This window comes from Ambystoma mexicanum, chromosome 9 (assembly GCF_040938575.1).
Source record: "Ambystoma mexicanum isolate Mex_15411 chromosome 9, UKY_AmexF1_1, whole genome shotgun sequence".
NCBI classification, from domain to species: domain Eukaryota; kingdom Metazoa; phylum Chordata; class Amphibia; order Caudata; family Ambystomatidae; genus Ambystoma; species Ambystoma mexicanum.
In genome coordinates, this window is record NC_090931.1 from 1,432,268,435 (window position 1) to 1,432,290,261 (window position 21,827).

The 21,827-nt window shown below is 45.2% G+C and overlaps 1 protein-coding gene across 1 annotated transcript in view; it reads left to right on the forward strand.

Moving 5' to 3' along the window:
• PLCD4 (phospholipase C delta 4) overlaps nucleotides 1–21,827 on the forward strand; it is a 679,750-nt gene that overhangs the window by 561,078 nt on the left and 96,845 nt on the right. Inside the window, exon 13 of the mRNA XM_069616847.1 lies at nucleotides 11,220–11,398. Coding sequence (XP_069472948.1) covers nucleotides 11,220–11,398 — 179 coding nt within the window. The remainder of the gene's footprint in view (nucleotides 1–11,219; nucleotides 11,399–21,827) is intronic.

Consider the following 21,827-nt stretch of genomic DNA (forward strand, 5'->3'; position numbering starts at 1 on the left):
GCTATAAACTATGGTCGCTAAACTGTTGCTTCTAAGAACTATGAAAGTACGAGCCTGACAGGAATCACAGGCATAGGTAAGCGTCGGCAAAACTGACTAGACGCGAAGCAGGGAGCGCACGATGGGAGGGACTTAAATACCAATGGAGTGACAACAGCTAGACCGCACAACACTGACTGGAGAACAACTAGGGCAGCCATGCTAGGTAGTCAGGAAGTGTTAGTCTAAGTCCACCCACTCACTGTGTTGCTGTTCCACTAACCAACAATGATAAGCTGATGTCCAGTCCCTTTTTGGGATACCCCTGGAACCTTTTGCTGTGATCATGACAGGAGGGCTAGTTTTACCAGTCGGCCATATTGGGACCCGCTAAGGGACCTCAGAATGCATCGGTAAGGGGTTAACGGCACCGGCATCCTTACCGGCGCCTTTAACCCCTTACAGCCAGCCTCGTAATGAGGCCCATAGTCTGTCTTGAATGGGCCTTTCTTTGGAGGCCTTGAGAAGGTCAAAGAACAATGGTCTTATCTCAGATTTGCCACGGGTGATTAAGCTGGCCTTTATGTTTTGTCATTATGTACTCTTCCAGGTCTCTGGGCTTTTTCTGCTGCCTTCATCTCAGGTTCTCAGACCTGAGAACCACTGTTGTTGCAGCCTCAGAATGAGATGCCAGCAGGAAGATACCGTGATTCCACTACTGGGAGCAGTGGGGCCAAAAAAATGCTCAAACTTGTAAGCTCACTTTCTTGTTGAAGGAGCCCCCTATTTTCAAGAGGGATTCCGTCAGCCATTTCAGCGTTCTTTTTCTTGCATCTCCTGCTTTGCCAGAGATTGAAACAAAACGTGTTTAGTTCCCCCATCTGACTGGTGCCCTAGGCAGCAGCCTAGTTCGCCTAGTGCTTGTACCGGTCTTGCCGAAGGCTGATCTACTGTAGATAAAATCTAGATTACATGTGCTTGGGACTTATCTGCTCCTGCATCATCTGTCTTTTAGGGGTAGGCTTTCCGTAAAGTGAGTTTTCTCTACAGAAAATTCCACTGCTAAAGTACACTTCCTATACCCACACAAACGAAGATGTCAGAGAAACCAGGCTCACATATCAATTTGTTAAGTAAAGGTGATTTATTAATTTGAAACACAGCAACCTGCACCTGATTGGGACCCACCTATCTGACCTGCACTCCAGACCTATCACCTTTATAGATCATTGGTCACCTGACATGTGATGTTTAGAGAACTCTATCACTATGCCCTCTGGCAGACTTATCCCACCTCCTGCCAAAACAACAGTCTCGTTCATAAACTTCCTGTGTCCATCCTTAATGTTCAGAGACAGACTGATGTGCTATGCGTTCTTCTAGGTCAAGCATTGTGAGGGGCAGGGACCTCTTCCTATGAGGGCACTTCTGTCTTCGCCCCCCTCAGATGAAGGGAGTAGGTCCTCCACCCTCTGGACGACTTCCATTTTCCATTTTCCATCAACAACCCATTGAACCACCATTTGCTGTATAGGCACTTTATTAATACCCAATAAAATAAATTGTTCTATCCAGTTCATGACGGATTGTTCCGCTACTATCAGGCCTTGCTCCAGTAACCCTGGAGGGGCTGGAGCCTACAACTCTCATTCCTTGTACACATGCGTTCTTCAGTGCATGGCCAAACGCGTATTGCCTTCTGCCAATATAGGGAGGTATGACCTAACAAAACTCTGCTAGAAAAGAAAATAATAAGCGCATACCAGTGATTCGATATCATAGTGATGGGGTGGATTTTGCCACAGTTTATTTCCAGCCCCATTGTCTCTCCCCGATATATATTTGATTTAAATTCATTTACTAAAACTATATGCTCCTACAATCCTCCCTTTAGCACTCTATTGCAACAACTCCCTAACCAACTATCTTTCACACTACAGTTCCTCTTTTGTTTACATGAGCAACACGTTGCAAGGGAACCGGGCCAATGCGGAGAGGCTTTTAACACTCCCCTAAAATACATTCTAATAAAAAAAATAAGAATGTATTGAATTGGGATATTCATTAGAACTTCCAACTCTTGCTGCAATTGGACACATTTACATTTAATATACATCTTTTTCAGCATAATATATGGATACAAAATATAGTTTCCCAAGGAGACTGAAGGGCCCAGTATTTACCCACCACCTTACTCTTTCCACAGCAGCATCTGCGACAGAAAGCAAAGTATTACACACACAGTAGTGGTGAGGTACAGCTGTTCACAGATTTAATTACCAATCAAACAAACGACATCCCATAGGGAGTGCCCATGGTGGCAGTATGGCGGACTACTTCAAAAGCTTTCTTCTCCACATTAGATACAACTTCCAACACCTGAAAACCTTTCCTTGCATCAGTTATCTTCCTTACCTCCTGCAACAGCCCAAACAGATATATGCACCGTCTGGGAGCAATCTAAGGCATCTCTGCTGGAACTCTATGTGTAAGCTCGCCGACCTTTCCTTTGCCGGCCAGAAACCATCATACTGCTGTGTCCTTGTCTGTAAAATAAAAAGCATATCTACTGATGGGACAGATACCTACTCTACACATGTATCCTCCTTTTGAAACGATAGCTTACTATTCAAAGTAATGCCTGTCGCCTTCCCTTCCCAGCATATTCTGCTCCCTACTTCCCCAGCAGCACCACATGACCACTAGCTAGCTTACTAAGGCATTGCAGCTGGAGTGCTGGCAGGGGCCATCCTTTTCAGCTGGAACCAATAGCTAATCACAGATCCAAGGTTGCCCCTGGGACATAAGTTGGGTATTGGGCACCTCCTATACGCCTCGATGAGTGGCCCAGTCCTATTTACAGTCTGCCCAGTGACCTGGCACAATCGTGATAGTTATTGCCCACACTTCCTTCACCAGACCTTTAGCCTTGGAAGTGCACACTTATTTGTGCATCTCCACTCCACTTCCACAGGTCTCTCCAGAGCCAAAGCTCTTCCAGAATTTCAGAATCATTGCCAAGGATTCTTGGACAGCTGTTGTGCAGTACATCTTCTCTGATGCTTAAGAGCTCATTGTTCAGATATTCGTGCACATCCACAAGGCAATGTCCCACTGTAACATCTGCCCAATGATAGAACTCCTTTGATCCGTTGGACTAGTGTATCTCTAGTGATAGTGCTGAGAGTTTCGATCACATTAAGCTTGCCAATATTAGTATCTGTATTGGTTAAGTTGTGATAATTCCTGTTGTTCGTTCTAATCGACCCAATCGGACATTTAATCCTTGGCCCTGGTAAACCTACAGGGGCTGTATTCTCACCATCCCAAACTCGGTCAATCACTTCCATCTTACCACTTGTAGTAAATAATTCTTAAACTTTCTGCTACAATCTTATTGTGGCTCTCTCCAAACAATTGGGAAACTGTGTTGTGACCTAAAATGCAGGCAAAGGAATTGAAAAACAATAGATTGAAAATAAGATATCGCAACTCAGACCTGTCAATCTGACTAACAGTGTCATACCACAGAGACTGTCCACCAATCTTACTGTGGTTCGCATACTGTAATAGTATACTATTTGAGGCACATTGGAACAAAACTCGGTTACCTCTGTGTTGTTCCTGAAACTCAAGGTCGTTATTACAAAGCAAAACAATACAACCGCTTCAATGAAATCTGTTCCTAACTCTAGCTCCAGTTCTTCCATACTACACCTACCCGGTTCATTCTCACGTGCTCTCAGAGCAGTTACATTCTCCACTGCTGCGGCAACAGAACCATTGTGGAACCAGAAGACCTTCGGATGCAGTTTCCATTTCCATTGCCTAAAGTGTAAAACAGAAAAACAATGATGCATTAGATCAGAGATGTATGTTATCTCTGGCAAAAGTACAGTTGCATCAGTCGGATCAACAAAACTAGTTATAGGGTCTCATTACGAGTCCAGCGGTAGCCGTGCCGGTAAAACCGACAGCCTGCCGCTGGACCCGTAGTGATTTACCGGCGCCAGACTTGCCAGATTAACCAGGGCATTACAGCCCCGGTGTTCCTGTAAATCCAGCACCAGCAATTCTGTTAATACCCATTCCCGTGGAGTCCAGGAGGACTCCACGGGAATGGGGAGGACGGAAGCACTGGCACTGTGCGCAACAGAGTGCAGGTGCTTCCATGAAACTCTGCGGGTGAGGTCTGACCTAGCAGGCAGGACGGCACCCACCCGCAACACTCGTAGTTTGCCGGTCCGGAAACAACAGTGTCGGTAAGCTAATGAGGGCCATAGTCTCATTCTGAAAACCTGGACTGGAAGTTAATATCTGTTGCTCAGCTGCTAAAGCTTGGGTATAGCTTTCATCTAAGAGGCAATTTGGGAGTGTTTTACGTGGGTAAGCGACCACACATAGCTGGCACGGTGCTGCATTAGCTACACATCTCAAAGGAAGGTAAATGCCACATTCCCAACGTCGATTAAAATCGGAAGGGCCCCCCCTTGTCATGCACCTCCGACAATACCAAGGCCATGATTCAACATCTGCAGTGGTCAAGCGCGAGATAGATTGCCTTTTTGTTCTGGCCCATGCGGAGTAGGAATAGGCTTTAAAGAAAGGGAACAGTTTGAAGCAGAGAACGGGCAGGAAAGGATCAGTGATTTGATAGCCCATGCTTCTCCCACTCATTTATCTGGAGCCAGAGCGTGTTTGCACTGGGTAGCATGCACCCAAGTTTGGAATTTGCTTAACCTTAAATCACAGAATTTGTAGTGAGCAATATCTAGAAAGTTCAATGCCAATGCAGTGACAATGCAGATTTCTGCTGATAGCTCTTGATCATCACATACTCACCTAGCTCCGAGTGGCAAGCTTCCGTGGGCATCTTCGGAAGGGACTTCAGATGCTCATGAATAGAACTGATAGAGATGAGTGAACTCACATAGTTAAGGAGATTATTATTCCACAAAACAAGATACACATCAACATTCCTTGCAGGAGGAGGTGAGGGCAGTATCGTTGATCACCCATATAACACTTCCTGAGGACTCAACCCTGTGCTCCGACTACGTTTGATGCACATATTAGGAAAAATAAAGTGAGACTGTCTGGGCTCTTCAACCCACTTTCTTGGTACAGCTTGGACAATTTATTTTGTAGCTCTACCACACCCGCTGACTGTGGATGGTGTAGGTAGTGGAGATTATGGTGCACATTAAGAGGAGTGAAGAGCTCCTTTATTATCTTGTTTACAAAGTGGGTACCCTGATCACTGTTTACAGTGATAGGTTTCTCAAACCTTGGCAAACCATCCTTTATGGAAACCTTAGCAAAGGTTACGGCATCAGTGATCCTGCATGGAATCCGCAGAAAAAGTCGTAAAAAGAAATCATATTGCCAAAAATGCTGAATTCGGCATTGGAAGAAAAACTGTCAATCCATATTGATCGACAATATAGTACTATGGGGTTGCGGGGGTGTTCCCCGGCTTACATTAAAAGTAAAGCAGGGGTCAAAGAGTGTAAAAAAAAAAAAAGGACCCTGCGGTGGAAGTTCCGTCTCTCAATGGGGGTGAGCATAGCAGAGAAGGAGAACTGGTAAGTTGGGTGTCGGAGGTAAGTATGGTAGTATTAAGGGTTAGGGAGATGGACGGAGGGGAGATGGCGGGCGGTGTCAATGTGCGTGATTTTTTCCTTTACGAAAATTTCAAATTTGTAATTTTCGAATTTGAAATCTTCAGAAACGAAATAATCACGTATATGCCCCTGCATGGGTACGCCTTCACCCACCCAGAAAAAAACGTCCAATACTACCCGGACATATTGAAAATTATTGCACTGTGGTAGTTGAATAAAGTCTGCCTGATAGTTAACAAAAGGCACTATAAGGCAGCCGGTGTGCTAATGTATGGTTGGTTTCCTACATTGTTCTGGAGGCAGATAACACAGCTTTTACAATAGCCGTGGGCCAGAGCAGCAAACTCAGCGGTGTCCCAGTGCTTGCCCAAGGTGATCAGTCCTCTTTTTCCTACACGTGCTTATCCATGATCCAGTCTAACTAAACATGCCAGCGATATTGTCTGAGCTAGCAGTTCACCCGATTTATCTCTGAATAGAGAGTCCTCATGCAGTCTGCACCCTTTTCATGCCCAGTACTCTTTCTCACGTGGAGAAGCGGTCTCCTGCATTTGTGCCAATTCCTCCCATGTTAAAGGGAGATGGTCCCGGGACCTTTCTCACTGGAAGAGTGTACTCATCCTGGCACTCATGAACCGCTGCTAGTTTTGCAGTAAAGTCCGACTTATTTCATTGCCCAATAACTGTTGGGCTGCACACCTAACCATGGCTATCTGCCTAGGGAGCATGTGTTATCCAAAAGTGCTTTCACATATTGGTGGTTCTCAATAGGAGTCGGAGTGAAGATCAGAAACCCTTGTTGACTCCACAAGTGTCCGAAATCGTGGGCAACTTCAAAGGCGTACCTTGAGCCAGTGTTTGTATTCACAGATTGCCTTCCTGCTAATTTACATGCCCTTGTGAGTGCCACAGGCTCAGCCGCTAGAGCTGAGGTAATGGGTAATTTCTCACTCCCCACAGTTTCCCTGGGACACATCTTCCCAGACACCAATTTACCATTTTGGTCTCAGTAACCAGATCTATCCACGAAGTATGTCCAGTCTGCATTGTGTAGGGGAGTGTCAGTTAAACCCCTTTGTGGCATTAACAGAAAGTCAGTGATAGCCATGCAGTCATGGGGCTCTGTTTTGTGGCTTTCACCACCCTGCGAAATCACTGGTGCGTCTACTGTAGCCCTTTTGCATGTGTCTGTGCGCCTCCCGGGGTCAGGGCATTCATGCCTGCTCTTGCCCCTAGCCCCTGCCCGGTGTTGAAGTACGAACACTAGTAAAGAAGTCAATCATATCCGCTGCAGATTCTTCGTCCTGCTTGCCTTCCTGTTTTTCGTCTACTATTTGGGGGCACAATCGAGTGGATGACCCACTAGCCCCTTATGCCCTCAGGAATCCAATCTGTCCCCTTAATCGATGATTCAAGTCCTTCAGCCCCCTTATCTTTGATGCATTTTGCCTGGTTCTTGCTTCATCTAATCATGTAAGGTATGCTGCCCACTGCCTCAGGCTCCCCTGACCCTTCTGCTCCTCTGCTCCTCTAATGTAAGGTATTCTGCCCGCTGCCTCAGGCTCCCCTGGCCCTTCTGCTCCTCTAATGTAAGGCATGCTGCCCGCTGCCTCAGGCTCACCTGGCCCTTCTGCTCCTCTAATGTAAGGCATGCTGCCCGCTGCCCCAGGCTCACCTGGCCCTTCTGCTCCTGTAATGTAAGGTATGCTGCCCGCTGCCCCAGGCTCACCTGGCCCTTCTGCTCCTCTAATGTAAGGCATGCTGCCCGCTGCCCCAGGCTCACCTGGCCCTTCTGCTCCTCTAATGTAAGGCATGCTGCCCGCTGCCTCAGGCTCACCTGGCCCTTCTGCTCCTCTAATGTAAGGCATGCTGCCCGCTGCCCCAGGCTCACCTGGCCCTTCTGCTCCTCTAATGTAAGGTATGCTGCCCGCTGCCCCAGGCTCACCTGGCCCTTCTGCTCCTCTAATGTAAGGCATGCTGCCCGCTGCCTCAGGCTCACCTGGCCCTTCTGCTCCTCTAATGTAAGGCATGCTGCCCGCTGCCTCAGGCTCACCTGGCCCTTCTGCTCCTCTAATGTAAGGTATGCTTCCCCCTGCCTCAGGCTCACCTGGCCCTTCTGCTCCTCTAATGTAAGGCATGCTGCCCGCTGCCTCAGGCTCACCTGGCCCTTCTGCTCCTCTAATGTAAGGCATGCTGCCAGCTGCCTCAGGCTCACCTGGCCCTTCTGCTCCTCTAATGTAAGGCATGCTGCCCGCTGCCCCAGGCTCACCTGGCCCTTCTGCTCCTCTAATGTAAGGCATGCTGCCCGCTGCCCCAGGCTCACCTGGCCCTTCTGCTCCTCTAATGTAAGGCATGCTGCCCGCTGCCTCAGGCTCACCTGGCCCTTCTGCTCCTCTAATGTAAGGCATGCTGCCCGCTGCCTCAGGCTCACCTGGCCCTTCTGCTCCTCTAATGTAAGGTATTCTGCCCGCTGCCTCAGGCTCACCTGGCCCTTCTGCTCCTCTAATGTAAGGTATGCTGCCCGCTGCCTCAGGCTCACCTGGCCCTTCTGCTCCTCTAATGTAAGGTATGCTGCCCACTGCCTCAGGTTCACCTGCCCCTTCTGCTCCTCTAATGTAAGGTATGCTGCCCACTGCCACAGGCTCACCTGGCCCTTCTGCTCCTCTAATGTAAGGTATGCTGCCCACACCTGGCCCTTCTGCTCCTCTAATGTAAGGTATGCTGCCCACTGCCTCAGGTTCACCTGCCCCTTCTGCTCCTCTAATGTAAGGTATGCTGCCCACTGCCACAGGCTCACCTGGCCCTTCTGCTCCTCCAATGTAAGGTATGCTGCCCACTGTCTCAGGCTCACCTGGCCCTTCTGCTCCTCTAATGTAAGGTATGCTGCCCACTGTCTCAGGCTCACCTGGCTCCTCTAATGTACGTCTCATGTCACTAGCTTGTCCAGATTAAAGGTGCCCTCTACCAGAAACCCAGTATGTCGGTTATCTTGCGTTAAAAGGTGCCAGACCTCAGAAAACCTGCACATGGCACTGTTGTAGTTAGCATACATAAAGTAGGCAGGTGTGCCATTAGGTGGGGCTTCCACCCGCTTAGACTGTCCCTTGACCATGCCTGTGCCTCATTTTAGTACCAGTCACACAGCTTCACCTGTCCTTGTACAAGCCACGCTATGACTCCACTTGTATGTGGTCATGAGAAGGAATGGGGATATAATGAGACTCTGCAGCAGGATCCTGAAAGATCTATAGGGCACGTCCCCTGTACTCATCCCAGCTGACCCTATTTATTTCAAGCAATTCAACTTCTCCCTTTCTAACATGTCCCATTTCATCATCCCTCTTTTTATAAATACGACCTAATTATATCAGAGTAACAGGTATTTGTTTGGGATCCACAAACATTCAAAATACCAGAAACTAGAATATACTAGAGAGCCTATCAGCCCTTACCAGACCAGCCATAACTATCCTAAAACTGCCAGTATTTTTCCAGATTTATACCAGGACATAATAAATATATCACTCTGATGATAATAAGCCAGTCTACAATAAACAGTAGTAGCAGATAACCAACCCAGAATGTCCCCCCCCACCCATGTTCAAGTTACCCTGAAGGAAATCAATGTCTTGTTTAAGCATCATGAAAATTCTTGGCTCCCCTGAGCGGCCCATGCAAGCGTACCATTTATGACCACCTTTCTCCTGACCACCTCCTTCCCCCTTGGAGTTTTTTAACCAGGTCTCCTTACCTTTATCTGTCAGTCGCGCACTTGGGCATACGAGAGGAGGGGGTCCACAAGTGTTATGGTGCGCCTCACTTGCACGACAGGTCTGAGTCGCTGGCCCCAACTGTCCACCTGACCGGGATCCACCTAACTGAACTGACCCGCCCTCCAGATCCATTACCTTTATAGATAATTGGTCACCTGACCTGGGAAAGTTTGAGAACGCGATCACTAGGCCTTCCGCCACACTTATCCGGTCACCCACCAAAACATTACTCCCATTCATACAATGCCTGTGTCTGACCTTACTGTTCATAGACGGAAGTGACGTGCGATGATGTCTTTCCAGGCAAGCATGAACTGATAAGGTTTCCTATGAGGTCACTTCCAGTCTCGCGCCCTCAGCCGAGGGGCGTAGCCCCCCGCCCCAACCCACTGTTCCATCCATTTCATGCAGAATTGTTCCACCAGGCTCAGTCCTGCGCATATGGGTGAAACGATAGCGTAGGGGCAGTTCAGATTTTGCCCCATTCAATATAGGTTTTCCCCAGAGCTCTCCTGCTCCCCCATATCTTCTCTCCCAAATATGTTTTTTTAAATGTATTTACTAAAACGATATGTTCCTAATGAGTGATGGATCTCACACTTATATAGTCCAGATGACAGTGATGTAATGTTAAAATAGCTAAAAGCAGAAGCTGGGGTCAGTATCTGGTATTAGGTTCGAAAGTAAAGGTTTGAAGTAGAAGTTTGAAATGAAATGAAAATAAAAAAGTTTGAATGTGATGCCCAAAATGTTTTTTAAATTGTTAAGTGACACAAGTAGGTAATAAAATAGGGCAAGGAAGGAATAGGAGTGTGAAAGGAAAACTCTATGATACACAGTGAGGCAAACGGTACCCCAGATGGTCTCCAGAAGCCCACTCTGGATTCTGAATGCCCAATCTTTAGCGGAAGAGATGCAGTCAAAGTCATTGCCATCATGCATGAGACAGTATTGAACACGCTCTCAGCGGGACACAGGCTCGGTATGCCTGAGTGGCTAGTCGCTCTAGGGAGTTGATAGGTATTGCCATTGGTGTACAACAAACACAGGCTTGATGGCAAATGACTGCAGTGTCTGGACACTATGGAGGCCTTCCTCCCTGACATTGAGAGATGGCGGTCTAAAAGTGTGGAGAAGTCTACTGAAATATTTTGATGCAGATATTATCTGGCTGTAAATGAAAGAAAAGGCGGGAACAGTATTACCACCTGTTTTTTTCATTTTGCCAGATTTTGGGGTTGAAAACTCATGAATCGGAAAATTGCCTGCCTGTGCCTGGTGGAACCACCTCCAAAAATGTGTGGTAATAGCCCAGTGGTATTACCATCCCCGATAACACCTACATTCCCCAATAATATCCAATGAGACTACGGATGGAAAATAACAATATTTAACAATTAGGTAAAGACACTACTGTTACCACTGATGGTAGCAATAATTCAGTTTGGCGGTATTAGCGCTACTTACACCACCAACCTCATAATGAAGCCCGATGTACATTTGGTATTTGAGAGGACTCATGTTGTGCAACCATCAAGAAACACATGTAGTGCAGCCATGCGATATTGCCTCTTAAGGAGGATTGTATATGTGAGGTTGAAAGGGTGGTGTGTCTGTGAAGTTGAGCTTGCATGATTCTTTTCTTGAAGTCCCCTTAGCCTAGAGATTCAGGAAAAGATGAACGTTGAAGGCAAACTCTAACAATGTACATTTTCAGACATTGGTCTCAAACAGAGTTAGCAGGACAACTCAACTGTGTGCTTACGGTGAAGGTTGTGGTCTTAAGTGTGTTATCTGAAGAACGGCAGGGGATTTGAAACTCTCTTTCTTGCTTTGCTTGCAGTTGCCTTAAATTTCCAGACGGCTGGTACCGACATGGACCTATGCGACGGTCTCTTTAAGCAGAACGCTAACTGTGGTTACGTTCTGAAACCAAGATTCCTTCGGTGTGCGAGCAGCGACTTCAACCCTGAACAGCCAAAAGGAAAGAGTGGGTTCTCCCCTGTTCATCTGGACATAAACGTAAGATTATGTTCACTAGACCAGTTGTAAGCTTTTTGCAAGTATTCTTTCATATGCTACAAATAAACCATCAGCAAGAAACTCGCCTGTAACACTTCCTGACGCCTCATAGGCATCCTGCCCTACTCATTGCTTCTCTTTGCACACAGTCTTTCTTATAGGACAGCATGTAGCCCAGCACATCCCTTATTCCATATATGGTTCTACAGAGTCACAATCTACAGTATCAAATATTTGCCAGATGTCATTCTTGCATAGCAACAGTTTCTTCCTTTTGATGAACACAATTGAACTTTCACTCTTCGCATTTTCTATCAAGTCCTTTAACCACTGTGCACACAAATCCGCTGTTTTGTTTTTAATGATTGTGTTTGATGGTGGCCGCCAGTGTTCCCTCTAAGCTGTGCGCATGTGCGCTTGCCCAGCTTCCTTCTGGGTGCCGATCAGAAGAATTTTTGCAGCGCACCCAGACAATTCTCACCTATTCAAAAATATTTAATAAGCCACAAGTCACAGCAGTTAATTGAAATTAGCTTTCTCTTAAAATAAGCAACTAGTATTGATATTCTGATAATTTGCATAAACTACTATGCAAGGGTGATCGTAAATGCCTAAAATCCCTAACAGCACTTTTACCTTGTGACTCTAACTTCTGCCCCAGAACACAGGACAACCTTGACTCTTCCTCTTGGCTTTGCGAAAGGTTAGCAGACGTGTACCTACATCCACTTGTTTTATGTTTGTTGTAATATGACTAATATGAATAACGTTCACATGCCAGAATTTCTGTTACTCATTGTGCGTTACCAAAAGCGTCACCCACACGATACAATCGAACTACCAGCTAAAATATTGGATACTGACTGAGTAAGCAGGCTACCTGGATGTGTAACCTTATCCCATACTTCCTCTTCTTTGTACATATGTCACACAAGTACTTTGAAGCAGCCCCCTTACAAGTTAATGCATTATAAAACTCAAATATTAATTTGCCCTGTAAGGATTTTGAGAAGACAAATGTGATGCTCATTATCTCCTACTTTAGCATTACTAACAATACCTTATAAGTGGAGAACAACATTACAATATAATTTACTTTGCCTACAAGGGATAATGGGTATGGACTATGCCTGGGATTACTTGTCCATAGTATCAGGGCACTGGATATTCAGACAGGAGAATGCTTTTCACACAATCTGCCTCGTGTCCAAGTGTTCAGAGTTTCTTTGGGCATAGACCTTCACACACATGGTAGCTCGCTGCCAGGCAAAAACTGTTTCACTAAGCACTGTGTAATCCTACACAATGATATAAGGGTGGGGTATGTTGCAAACAATCTTACATGCACTGCAAAAGAATTGCGTACATGCAGAGTCATGACATTCTTAAAATGCACATAATATGCTGAGGCATTAAATATGCCTTGCTTGCAAAGTATTGTGGGTCTGAACATTTCCCAGTGAGTGTTCACTGCTACAATCTCTCACTTTTTACAGTGCTCTATCAACTAGTATTGGTGGCAAGCACACAGGGGCCGGGGAAGGGTATGGGTGGAAGAGCTCAGGTCATCACTCCTTGCGGTTGATGAACACAGCAGCAAATTTCAAAAACCAAGTCATACGTTTCAGCAGTACACTGAAGAAAATGTGGTGCTTGTTTGCTAACGGATAGGAAATTCTAGTACCAGTCTAGACAACAGCACCTTCTTTTTCTTTCTATGCTCAGCTGCTGAGGGCTTTTCAATATGACCATGTGTTCTGTGTGTATCGTCTCTAGCATCCCCCTGTATCTTATTTAACTGATAAAGAATTACAGAAGAGGGATTCATAAGTACAGAAGAAGACACTTAATCAGTTGTATCTCTGATGAATTGATGCTATTAACTTAAAAGGCATATATATGCGATCTTCAGCAGGGCTCCATAACCAACCTCAGTAAGGCTCTTATTTAATTTTATCTAAGCTGTGGTGTGGAAGCGTGGGCCAAACTATAGACTTTATTATGTGCCCTGTCATTTAACTTCCTATGTCAGCGGTATAAGTAGGGCTCTAATCAGATTTGTCTCCCTACATGGAGTCAAATGATTTTTCAGGGAGTAAAAAGTAATTAGCTTTGCCAATTGGGATACTTTCTGCTTATTAAAAGATGTTCTTCCGCTTACAATTCCTGTTTAGATCAGGCATTAATATTATAAGAGTTCCTTCCTATGCCACTGCTCTACTGGTCACTAATTCGGAAAAATATCAGTGGAGCTTTGTGGGTTGAAGCAACAAAATGTTCATTGTTTCTCGTTGTTGTTGGCCACATTTTCACTTTTTAGAGAGTGAAAATGGATGGTGCATATGTCTCTTAGCTCTAAGGCTGGTGTTATAATTACCCACAGGAGAACGTAATGTGGATAGTAAGCGGAGGCACAGGAATGTTTGATCATCAGTTATTCTGATGCAATTATCATCCTTAGAGAAGTTATTAGAAGCATGTTCTCCTGGCCATTGAATTACTTTATTAAAGTAGCACTTGAACTCCTATAAGCATTTGACACATTGTTTTTAATTGCCATCAATCCATCGGAAAATGTATTCTGTCTGAATTTCTTGACAGCCACATCAGTTTATGACAAGAGATATTTGTGTTTTGTAGTACACGAGTGATTTTCCAGTGGCATAAAACATTTGCAAGGTACTGTGGCAGATGTTGAAGTTTTGGACTGGTTGATGAGTTTTCTGTTTAATCACATATGACATATTCCATGTTAACCTATGTGTTTTGAAAAAGTGTTGTAAGATTTGCCAAGAATTTCTGTGGCTTGGAAGAGGAAATTCCTTTCTAAACTCTCTTCTGCAACGGCAGTTCACTAAATACGCATGCTCACAAAGTGGCTTACCTCATTAGTCAGCTGCGCACATGGAAAATAATGTGCGCACAACAGCAAATCAGTTCCGCACATAGAGAAAAATAATTAGAGGGAACATTGGTGGCCGCTGTGCTTTGCTGGCGCACAGGTAAATGTGTGGGAGGGCGTCATTATGTTTGTTACCTGAATTTCGTCTGGTTTGGTCCTCAAGATGATATTTGGCTCTAGGATGAATGAGATCTCCAGCATGCCACATAAGGCCAAGATTCCACGTCTCTGGTGTTGACCAACACAACACCCCCGATGCTTCATACCAGCTTGGGCTGCTGGTAGCTCCTGTCTGTCTTCAGCAGTGCATTTTGATTCCTGTATTGATCACCTGGCACAAGATGAGATCGTTGGCATCACTCCCCATGCTGGCCAATCAGAACACGTCATTGTGATCAGAGGGAAAATGTCATGCTGGGGAGAAAGTAGCTCTGCAGAGAATGAAGAAGACAGAAGAAGAAATAGGCTAAGGGGAGCGATAACAACACAGAGTCCAGAAATAATGTACGGCTTATAATATCCATGAAACACAGAAATAGACTTTGTGGAATCAGATGTAATTGTTCAGTTAACATTGGTAAGATAGTTACTTCTCAAACCTACACAGAGCTCCACCTAAAGAGGTACTGAGAAGAGTATAGGCTCTACTGTACTTGCCTCTTAAGGAATTTACAAAAGACAAATGGAACCTCTTCGCATATAAAAAACAATAATAATCTTACTTTTTAAACATTTAAAATGGTATTATTCCTTGAATATTTGCTACATACGTTTAATCATTCAGTAAAAATCCTTATACTCTCAACTTCATATGTTTGTTTTTAGCACCATTTACTTTTTTCTCATTCTCATCTGAATACCAGTTTCTTCATTTCCTAGTGATTTTTCTGTGTCACATCAGTATGAGTATCAAGCATGTGTCGCAATATCGATCACCTCCCTTTCATGAATTCGCCCCACAGTGAACTTCTAGATTCCAACTATCCAAGGAGAAAGTGCCTTGTGAGACAGTTCATACCACAAGCTCACAGGTTCTACACTCGCATGTTTGACTCAGTCTTTCATCCAGAAAGGTAAATGAATTTAGTCTCCTTCCACGGGGAGTAGTTTGTAGGATTTCATCATTTCACAGAATTCAATGTAGCCCAAGGTGGTTCTATGTTCACGTGATTTTGTGGAGTATTCTTTCCCGAAGTCGATTTCATTGGGAAAAAAATCAAATGGGTGTTTTGCTGACAATATATGCGGGGTGGAAAACCCTGCATGCCCAACGCACACTACCTTACAATAATTGTTCACCTAAACCCACCCCCCACATATATTGTTGGCAAAATCCATTGGAAAAAACATTGATGAAATTACTTGGACGCAAAAATGCTGCAGCAAAAACTCCTTTGAGGAGAGATTACAAACCTAAGAAATTCAACAACTTGAGTGTGAAATTGGCTTTTTTCTAATTTGGCAAATAGATGATGCTCTCTCAATTTCTCTAAAACCATTCTAACATGTGCCTGATGTTGTTCTTCATCTTGGGAAAAAAAATCAAAATAGCATCTATATAGACGAATACAAAAATATCTAGAAATTTGAATGCAGCAGGGACATTACCTAATCTGAAGGGCATTACTTGATACTAAACTCAAATCTAGTTTTAAACTCTGTTTTTCACTCATCTCCTTGCTTAACAGAGGGTAACAATTCTTAAGTGTAACCTTATTTAAGGAGGGATAATCAATGCAAGTCCTCAATTTACCATCCTTCTTAGGGACAAAAAACAAAGGTGAAGCTGCTGGGGACTTCAAATGCCTTATAAACCCCATCTGCAAGATTCTCATGAAGGTATTCTTTCAAATACTAATTCTCCTTCTCAGTTAACGAATACACCCTACTACAATACAACAATGCCCCATCAACCAAATCAATGTAGCAATCTTAAGAAGGGTCTGGTGGCAACCCCCCCTGCCTCAGTCTTATCAAAAATATCTTCAAAATCATTATAAATCTCTGGAAGAACTCCTGGAACTGTGCCAATGGAATGAGTCCAACCCCCATCCGGAGATAACACAACAGTCTTCCCCCTGCCCTCATTACTCTCTTCCTTGTAAGCCACATTTTCAAAGTAATGTTCCTTACAAAACTCAGATTTGAACTCCACCACTCTCCTGCCCCAGTCAATAGTTGAATTATAGGGTGTTAACCAAGTCATCCCCAAAATAATTTGTAACTGAGGTGCATCAATTAACTCCAAAACCATGTCTTCTCCATGATTCCCAACCATGAATATCTCAAAGGAAACAGTCTTGTGAGTGATAGGTCCAGAAGTCAAACATTTAGCCATCTACCGCCCTTACCTAACCAATCCTAAGAGGAATGCCCAAAGATTTAGCTAACCCCCAATCCACGAAATTTCTCATGGCACCTGAGTCAATCATAGCCAGACCAGAACCATTCAACATACCCAAATAATGCAAGGATACAGTTACAGTAATGTGCGCAACTGCTGCTTGGAGAGTATTAGCGACCTGTTGTATTCCTTGTGGCATTTTGTTACTGATGCCTGAAATTTCTTGGGGGCGTACGGGCAATTTCCTAAAAAATGCCCACTCCTACTGCAATATAAAAATAAATTGTTAGTTCTACGTCTGTCCTTTTCTTCCTTAGACAAGGGACCCAACATTTGACTACCCTGAACCACCACCTAACTTTCCTCCTCTTTATTGGACAATTTCACTCTAGATCCATCAAATCGTTGATGCATCCTACCATCTCCCAACCCTCTCCTACTCTCATTCTTCCTTTCCCCAGACATAAATCCACCTGCATAACTGTGGCTGGTGGTCCTACAAGCCCATCAGTTATGGCCCATGATGTTCTGGTGCTGCGATTGTGGTAGTTTGACTACAGGTGATCGTCCTCTCGGGTGCACTAGCTGGTCTAGGTGGATGCTGGTTTCCAGATGACTTGCCCACTGATGTTGTCACTGCAGCCTTAGGCCTGCTTGAAGGTGCAGACTTGTTGTGTGTCTCTAATCGGTTAGAGCATAGTAGTATTGAGGATTCAGGTGCTCCGCTTCCTAGTCCTTGCTGGCATTTCCCACCATTGTGAGTGTTAGAGTGTTCAAGGCCTGGAACCTTGCTGCGACTTGCATATAATCCAAAGTGTTCATGCACATATAGAAGGTATGGCCCTCCTATTCACGCCTGTAGCAGAACTGCCAAGGCTGGAGCGGTTCAGTATGCTGTTGGTTCACTTGGGGCTGTCATGGCTCTTGAGAGCACCGGAAGAGCTGGTGTTCTCTCTCTCGGGATGCTGATGTAGAGCCTCTTCTTCGCTCTGGTGCCCTTGATGTCATTACAGGTCGTGGCTTTGTCAGCAGCCTATGCAGCTTCATCGCCTGGATGGTTTGGTTAAACTCCTTCACTTGATGTGGCAAGTCACACCCTGGGGCAGTATATGGAGACACCAGTTGACTTGGTCAACTGCACACTGCATCCTCCATCTCACCTTTCAGAGTGAAGACCTCTCGGACCAGTTAATCAAAGGTTGGTGGTTTCTGGGTTTTTTCCATTCTCTGAGTCATAGCTCCAGAAGCAACTGTGGCAGCGATTTGGCTCCACGCATGAACTGTTGCAGCCTGACCAGGTTAAGGCTGTTCAGCTCAAACCTCTTCCAATCTAAAGCCAGCTGAAGAATCAGCTCAGTCATAGCCACATATGCTGAGAGTCGCTCACCCTGATCGAGGTGGTGACATAGTATTTAATTCACCATCAGCTCTGAACCAGACTTGGTAGCTCCAAACACTCCATCCAGCGTGTACAAGATGTCCTTGGCTGTTGGGTCTGTATCTATGGTATAGTGCACATGGATGACTCCCAACGCAGGACTGTGCAGACGCTCAATGGCCCGATGCCTCTAGCTTTCCAGTCATGTATCATCTCGTTGGTCTGGTCTGCCCAAAGTAGGTATTCTTCTTCACCCCTCTGAGTTGGTTTCTCTCTGGAAAAGAGTCTCATGCGGACATAAGGGTCATGCGCAGACGATGTTGCAATGGTCTCATGCAACACATCCTTGAAGGCATCCGCCATGGAGGAAGTGATTAGTTCAGCATCTCCATCCTCTGCTGTAGCACTGATGCACAATCTAGATACCGGTAAAATAGGGGTGCTTATGGCTACAGCCATGATGGTACCTACGGTGGATGGTGCAGGATGACTGGGCGCAGCACTGGGCAAGGCAGAATTTGAACTAAGCATAGGTGGTGTAACTGGTGCACTAGCCTGCAACCCTGTCCAGGTAGTCAGTGCCCGGAGAGGATATGACACTATTGGGTCTCCCCCATGGATGGTAAGGGGCAATCTCTCAAGGTAGACTTCCCTAGGCACATAGCCGACCAGGATACTGGCTCCTGCTGGGCCAGGGGATTTACACATGCATATGACCTGGCCGGTGAAGGACTCTAGGGACTCAGTCAAACTGATCACCTGGTGTAGAGGTGGACTCCAAGGGACATCACCTGTGATAAAGACATGGATAGACTTAACCCCCTCACCCTCATGCCAGCTGGCTACCTGAAGTCGATCCATGAGGATGGTACCTGTTTATCAGATGGGGTGGCAAATCCGGTAAAATCAAAAACATAATGATTATAACAATATATACAAATTCCTATCCAAAATCTGCACACAAAAACTGATCGGAAATGTATGCAAACGTACAGTACCCCAGGAAAGAAAAGGGGTAGGTATGAGGTAAGGAGGTAGGATAGGGAGAGTATAGGCACATCAAAGGTGATCTCAGCAGTGCCACCAAAAATGTAGCAGGGTGATTGTATTATACACCTTATTGGGAACAGATGTAGGCACCCAACATACATCCTATGTCTTAACTTCTAAAATGACCTGCCTATTACCTGTCCCCAAACTCTGCTTCCCTAGGTTTAAGATCACCCCGGTGAGCCCTGCTGTGAATGTGGAGAAGGTAGGAAAAATCAGAAGGTTAGGGCAGGATCCCTGAATACCACTAAGGAAGAAGACACACGGTTAAAGTGACTGGCACACAAAAGGAAAAGCGGACAAAGGAAGGCTGGTGTACGCTTCTTTTAGTTGTTATATGCACACTTATTCTTTTTCTCTTCCAGTACGCCAGCAGGGTTTTGAGAGTTTTTTTACAAAAGGGAAAATCACGAGACTCTACATATAATATCGTAAGCAGCTGTGTATCTAAACAACAATATAAAAAGAGTCCTTTACAGATAAAAAGTATAGAAAAGTAATTAAATAATATATTCAAAGTCCATACAGTACACTGTATCAAAAACTATATATAAATACCTTACTTTTGAGACAATCTGGCCCGGGACTCCCTCAAGGTCTTGGCTGCTGTGCTCTCGATGTTCTTTTTGGTCTCAGTCTTCACGCTCTCTGAAGATGGTCCTGGCACTCAGTGTGCAACAGCAGCAGCAATGTGTGGGGCCCCCAAAATCTTTACATGGGCTGGGCTGAGTATAGAAGATGAAGCCCAGCAATCAGTTGCAGCATGGGGGGACCCCAGAACTTTCTTACACCAAGGCCACGTCTGCCAGGTGTGGCCCAGGGCATCTTGGTGGGCCACCTGTCAAGGGGGCGGCCCCTTTATTTATATCCAGGCCAGGACAGCTGGAAACGTTGGGTGCTCCCCTGCCTGTTAGGGAAGCGCTTACAGGCCCGGGCAGTGGCAGTGAACTGGGACCTAAGCGGAGCACCTCTAACCTGCTAGAGGGTTGAAACTGCTGTGTCCTCTGTGCTCTGCCCACGCCTGCAGGTTTTTCTTTCTCCAATGATTAAAAGAATCCTCATGCAAGGGTCATATACTTGACATTTCTTTCCCAAACCTCAGCTCGCACAGAGGCTCTGATTATTTTTATATTTCATTTTACCCAAACACAGCATTACACTGTCCTTGTGGGCAGGAACAGACTGATATATAGATTAATATTTCTCCTCTGGTAAGGCACAGTGAGCTAAAAAAACGATTGTAGACCCCCCCCAAACCCCCTCTGAGTGTGCACCTCAACTGAGAACAGGCTATTTAAGCGATGTTCCTCCTAAGTAGAGGGGCTCTCATGGTTTTGCCTGATTCTGAAACAGCTGGGGTTTCACCTAAAGGTAATGCTGACGTGGACCCCTTGCTCTCTGCACCTAGACAGACATGGCTTTACCTCACTGGTAATGCCCAACAAGGTAAACACATGTATCTGTGCTTGCTTTTGGTACTCTTGCTCAGAGAAGAGACGCCTAGCATATCCGTGCTGGACTGTCCTTGCGTGCCAGACCAGACTGATGTGCAAATTGATATTTCTCCTCTGGTAAGGCAGACCCTTCTGAGAACAGTCTATTTAAGGCAATATCGTACTCGGTAGAGGTGTTCTTACCGTTTTGGCTAAGTTAGAAACATACTTCTGAGGTGTCAGGACTGGCTTGCTGGAATCCGCAGGAGCTGATGCTGATCCCACAGACCCTCACCAGGAGTTCCCTGCTCAACCCTATGTTTACAGCTGAGTCGAGAACCGCAAGGAAGGGAAAGGGGTAGTGGATAAAATAATAAATGAGATACAGCCAACTCTTAACCTCTGGTATATGTAGTGAGACAAATGACCTGGTTTACTGTGTAGGGCCTATGCATTTTGAATACACTTGTAGTCATAAAATCCTTTACCTGCTGGTAATTCCCATGGAAATATCACAAATGACTGACACTTGTATTCACAGTATTATTATACAAACTAAATGAGTTCTATAACTAGACTCTTCCTGACTTCAGCAATGGTAGTTGCAAACAATGTCAATTCTATTTACTAGCAATGAGTATTTTTAATATTAAGGGCCTCATTACATGGTAGGCGGTAAGGGTTAACGGTCACCGCTAATGGTACCGGTGACCGTTAACCCTTACCGCCTTACTACGAGGTCCCTTAGCGGGTTGGTACTTTAACGCCTGCTTTTAGCAGGTGTTAAAAACCAACCCGCTAAGGGACCTTGGTGCTAATTACGGCACCGCAAATTTGCGGTACCATAATTAGCACCTTCCCCATTCCCATTATGCCCTATGGGCCAAAAATGGGAATGGGGAAGGGCAATGGTGGAATGGGGAATTACCGCCCCGCCAAACAACATGCAGCTGCTGACTGTTGAAATAATCTTTTGTACACTTACTGCTTGGTTTGTGGCTCCTGCATAAAAATAAAATCATAGAACTAAACTAGGAACACCTTTCTAGTGTTCCCATTGAAGAGCGTAGTCCACTTTCTACCTCAATGAATTCCTCCTATCTGCTTTCACTTGTGAACATGACAATAAGATCTTTTGTAATTTGATTGACTTCAAAATATTGCAACGCTTGCCGCCATAACCTCAAGGTACTACAAGCAGTTCTGTACCTAGTACCAGTACACGCGCATTAACACACTGTGACTTGCAATTACAATGCGTGCCCGCTATTCGACGCTGCTTTACTTTTAAACGATCGCCGCCGTGCCCCCAGAGTTTCATC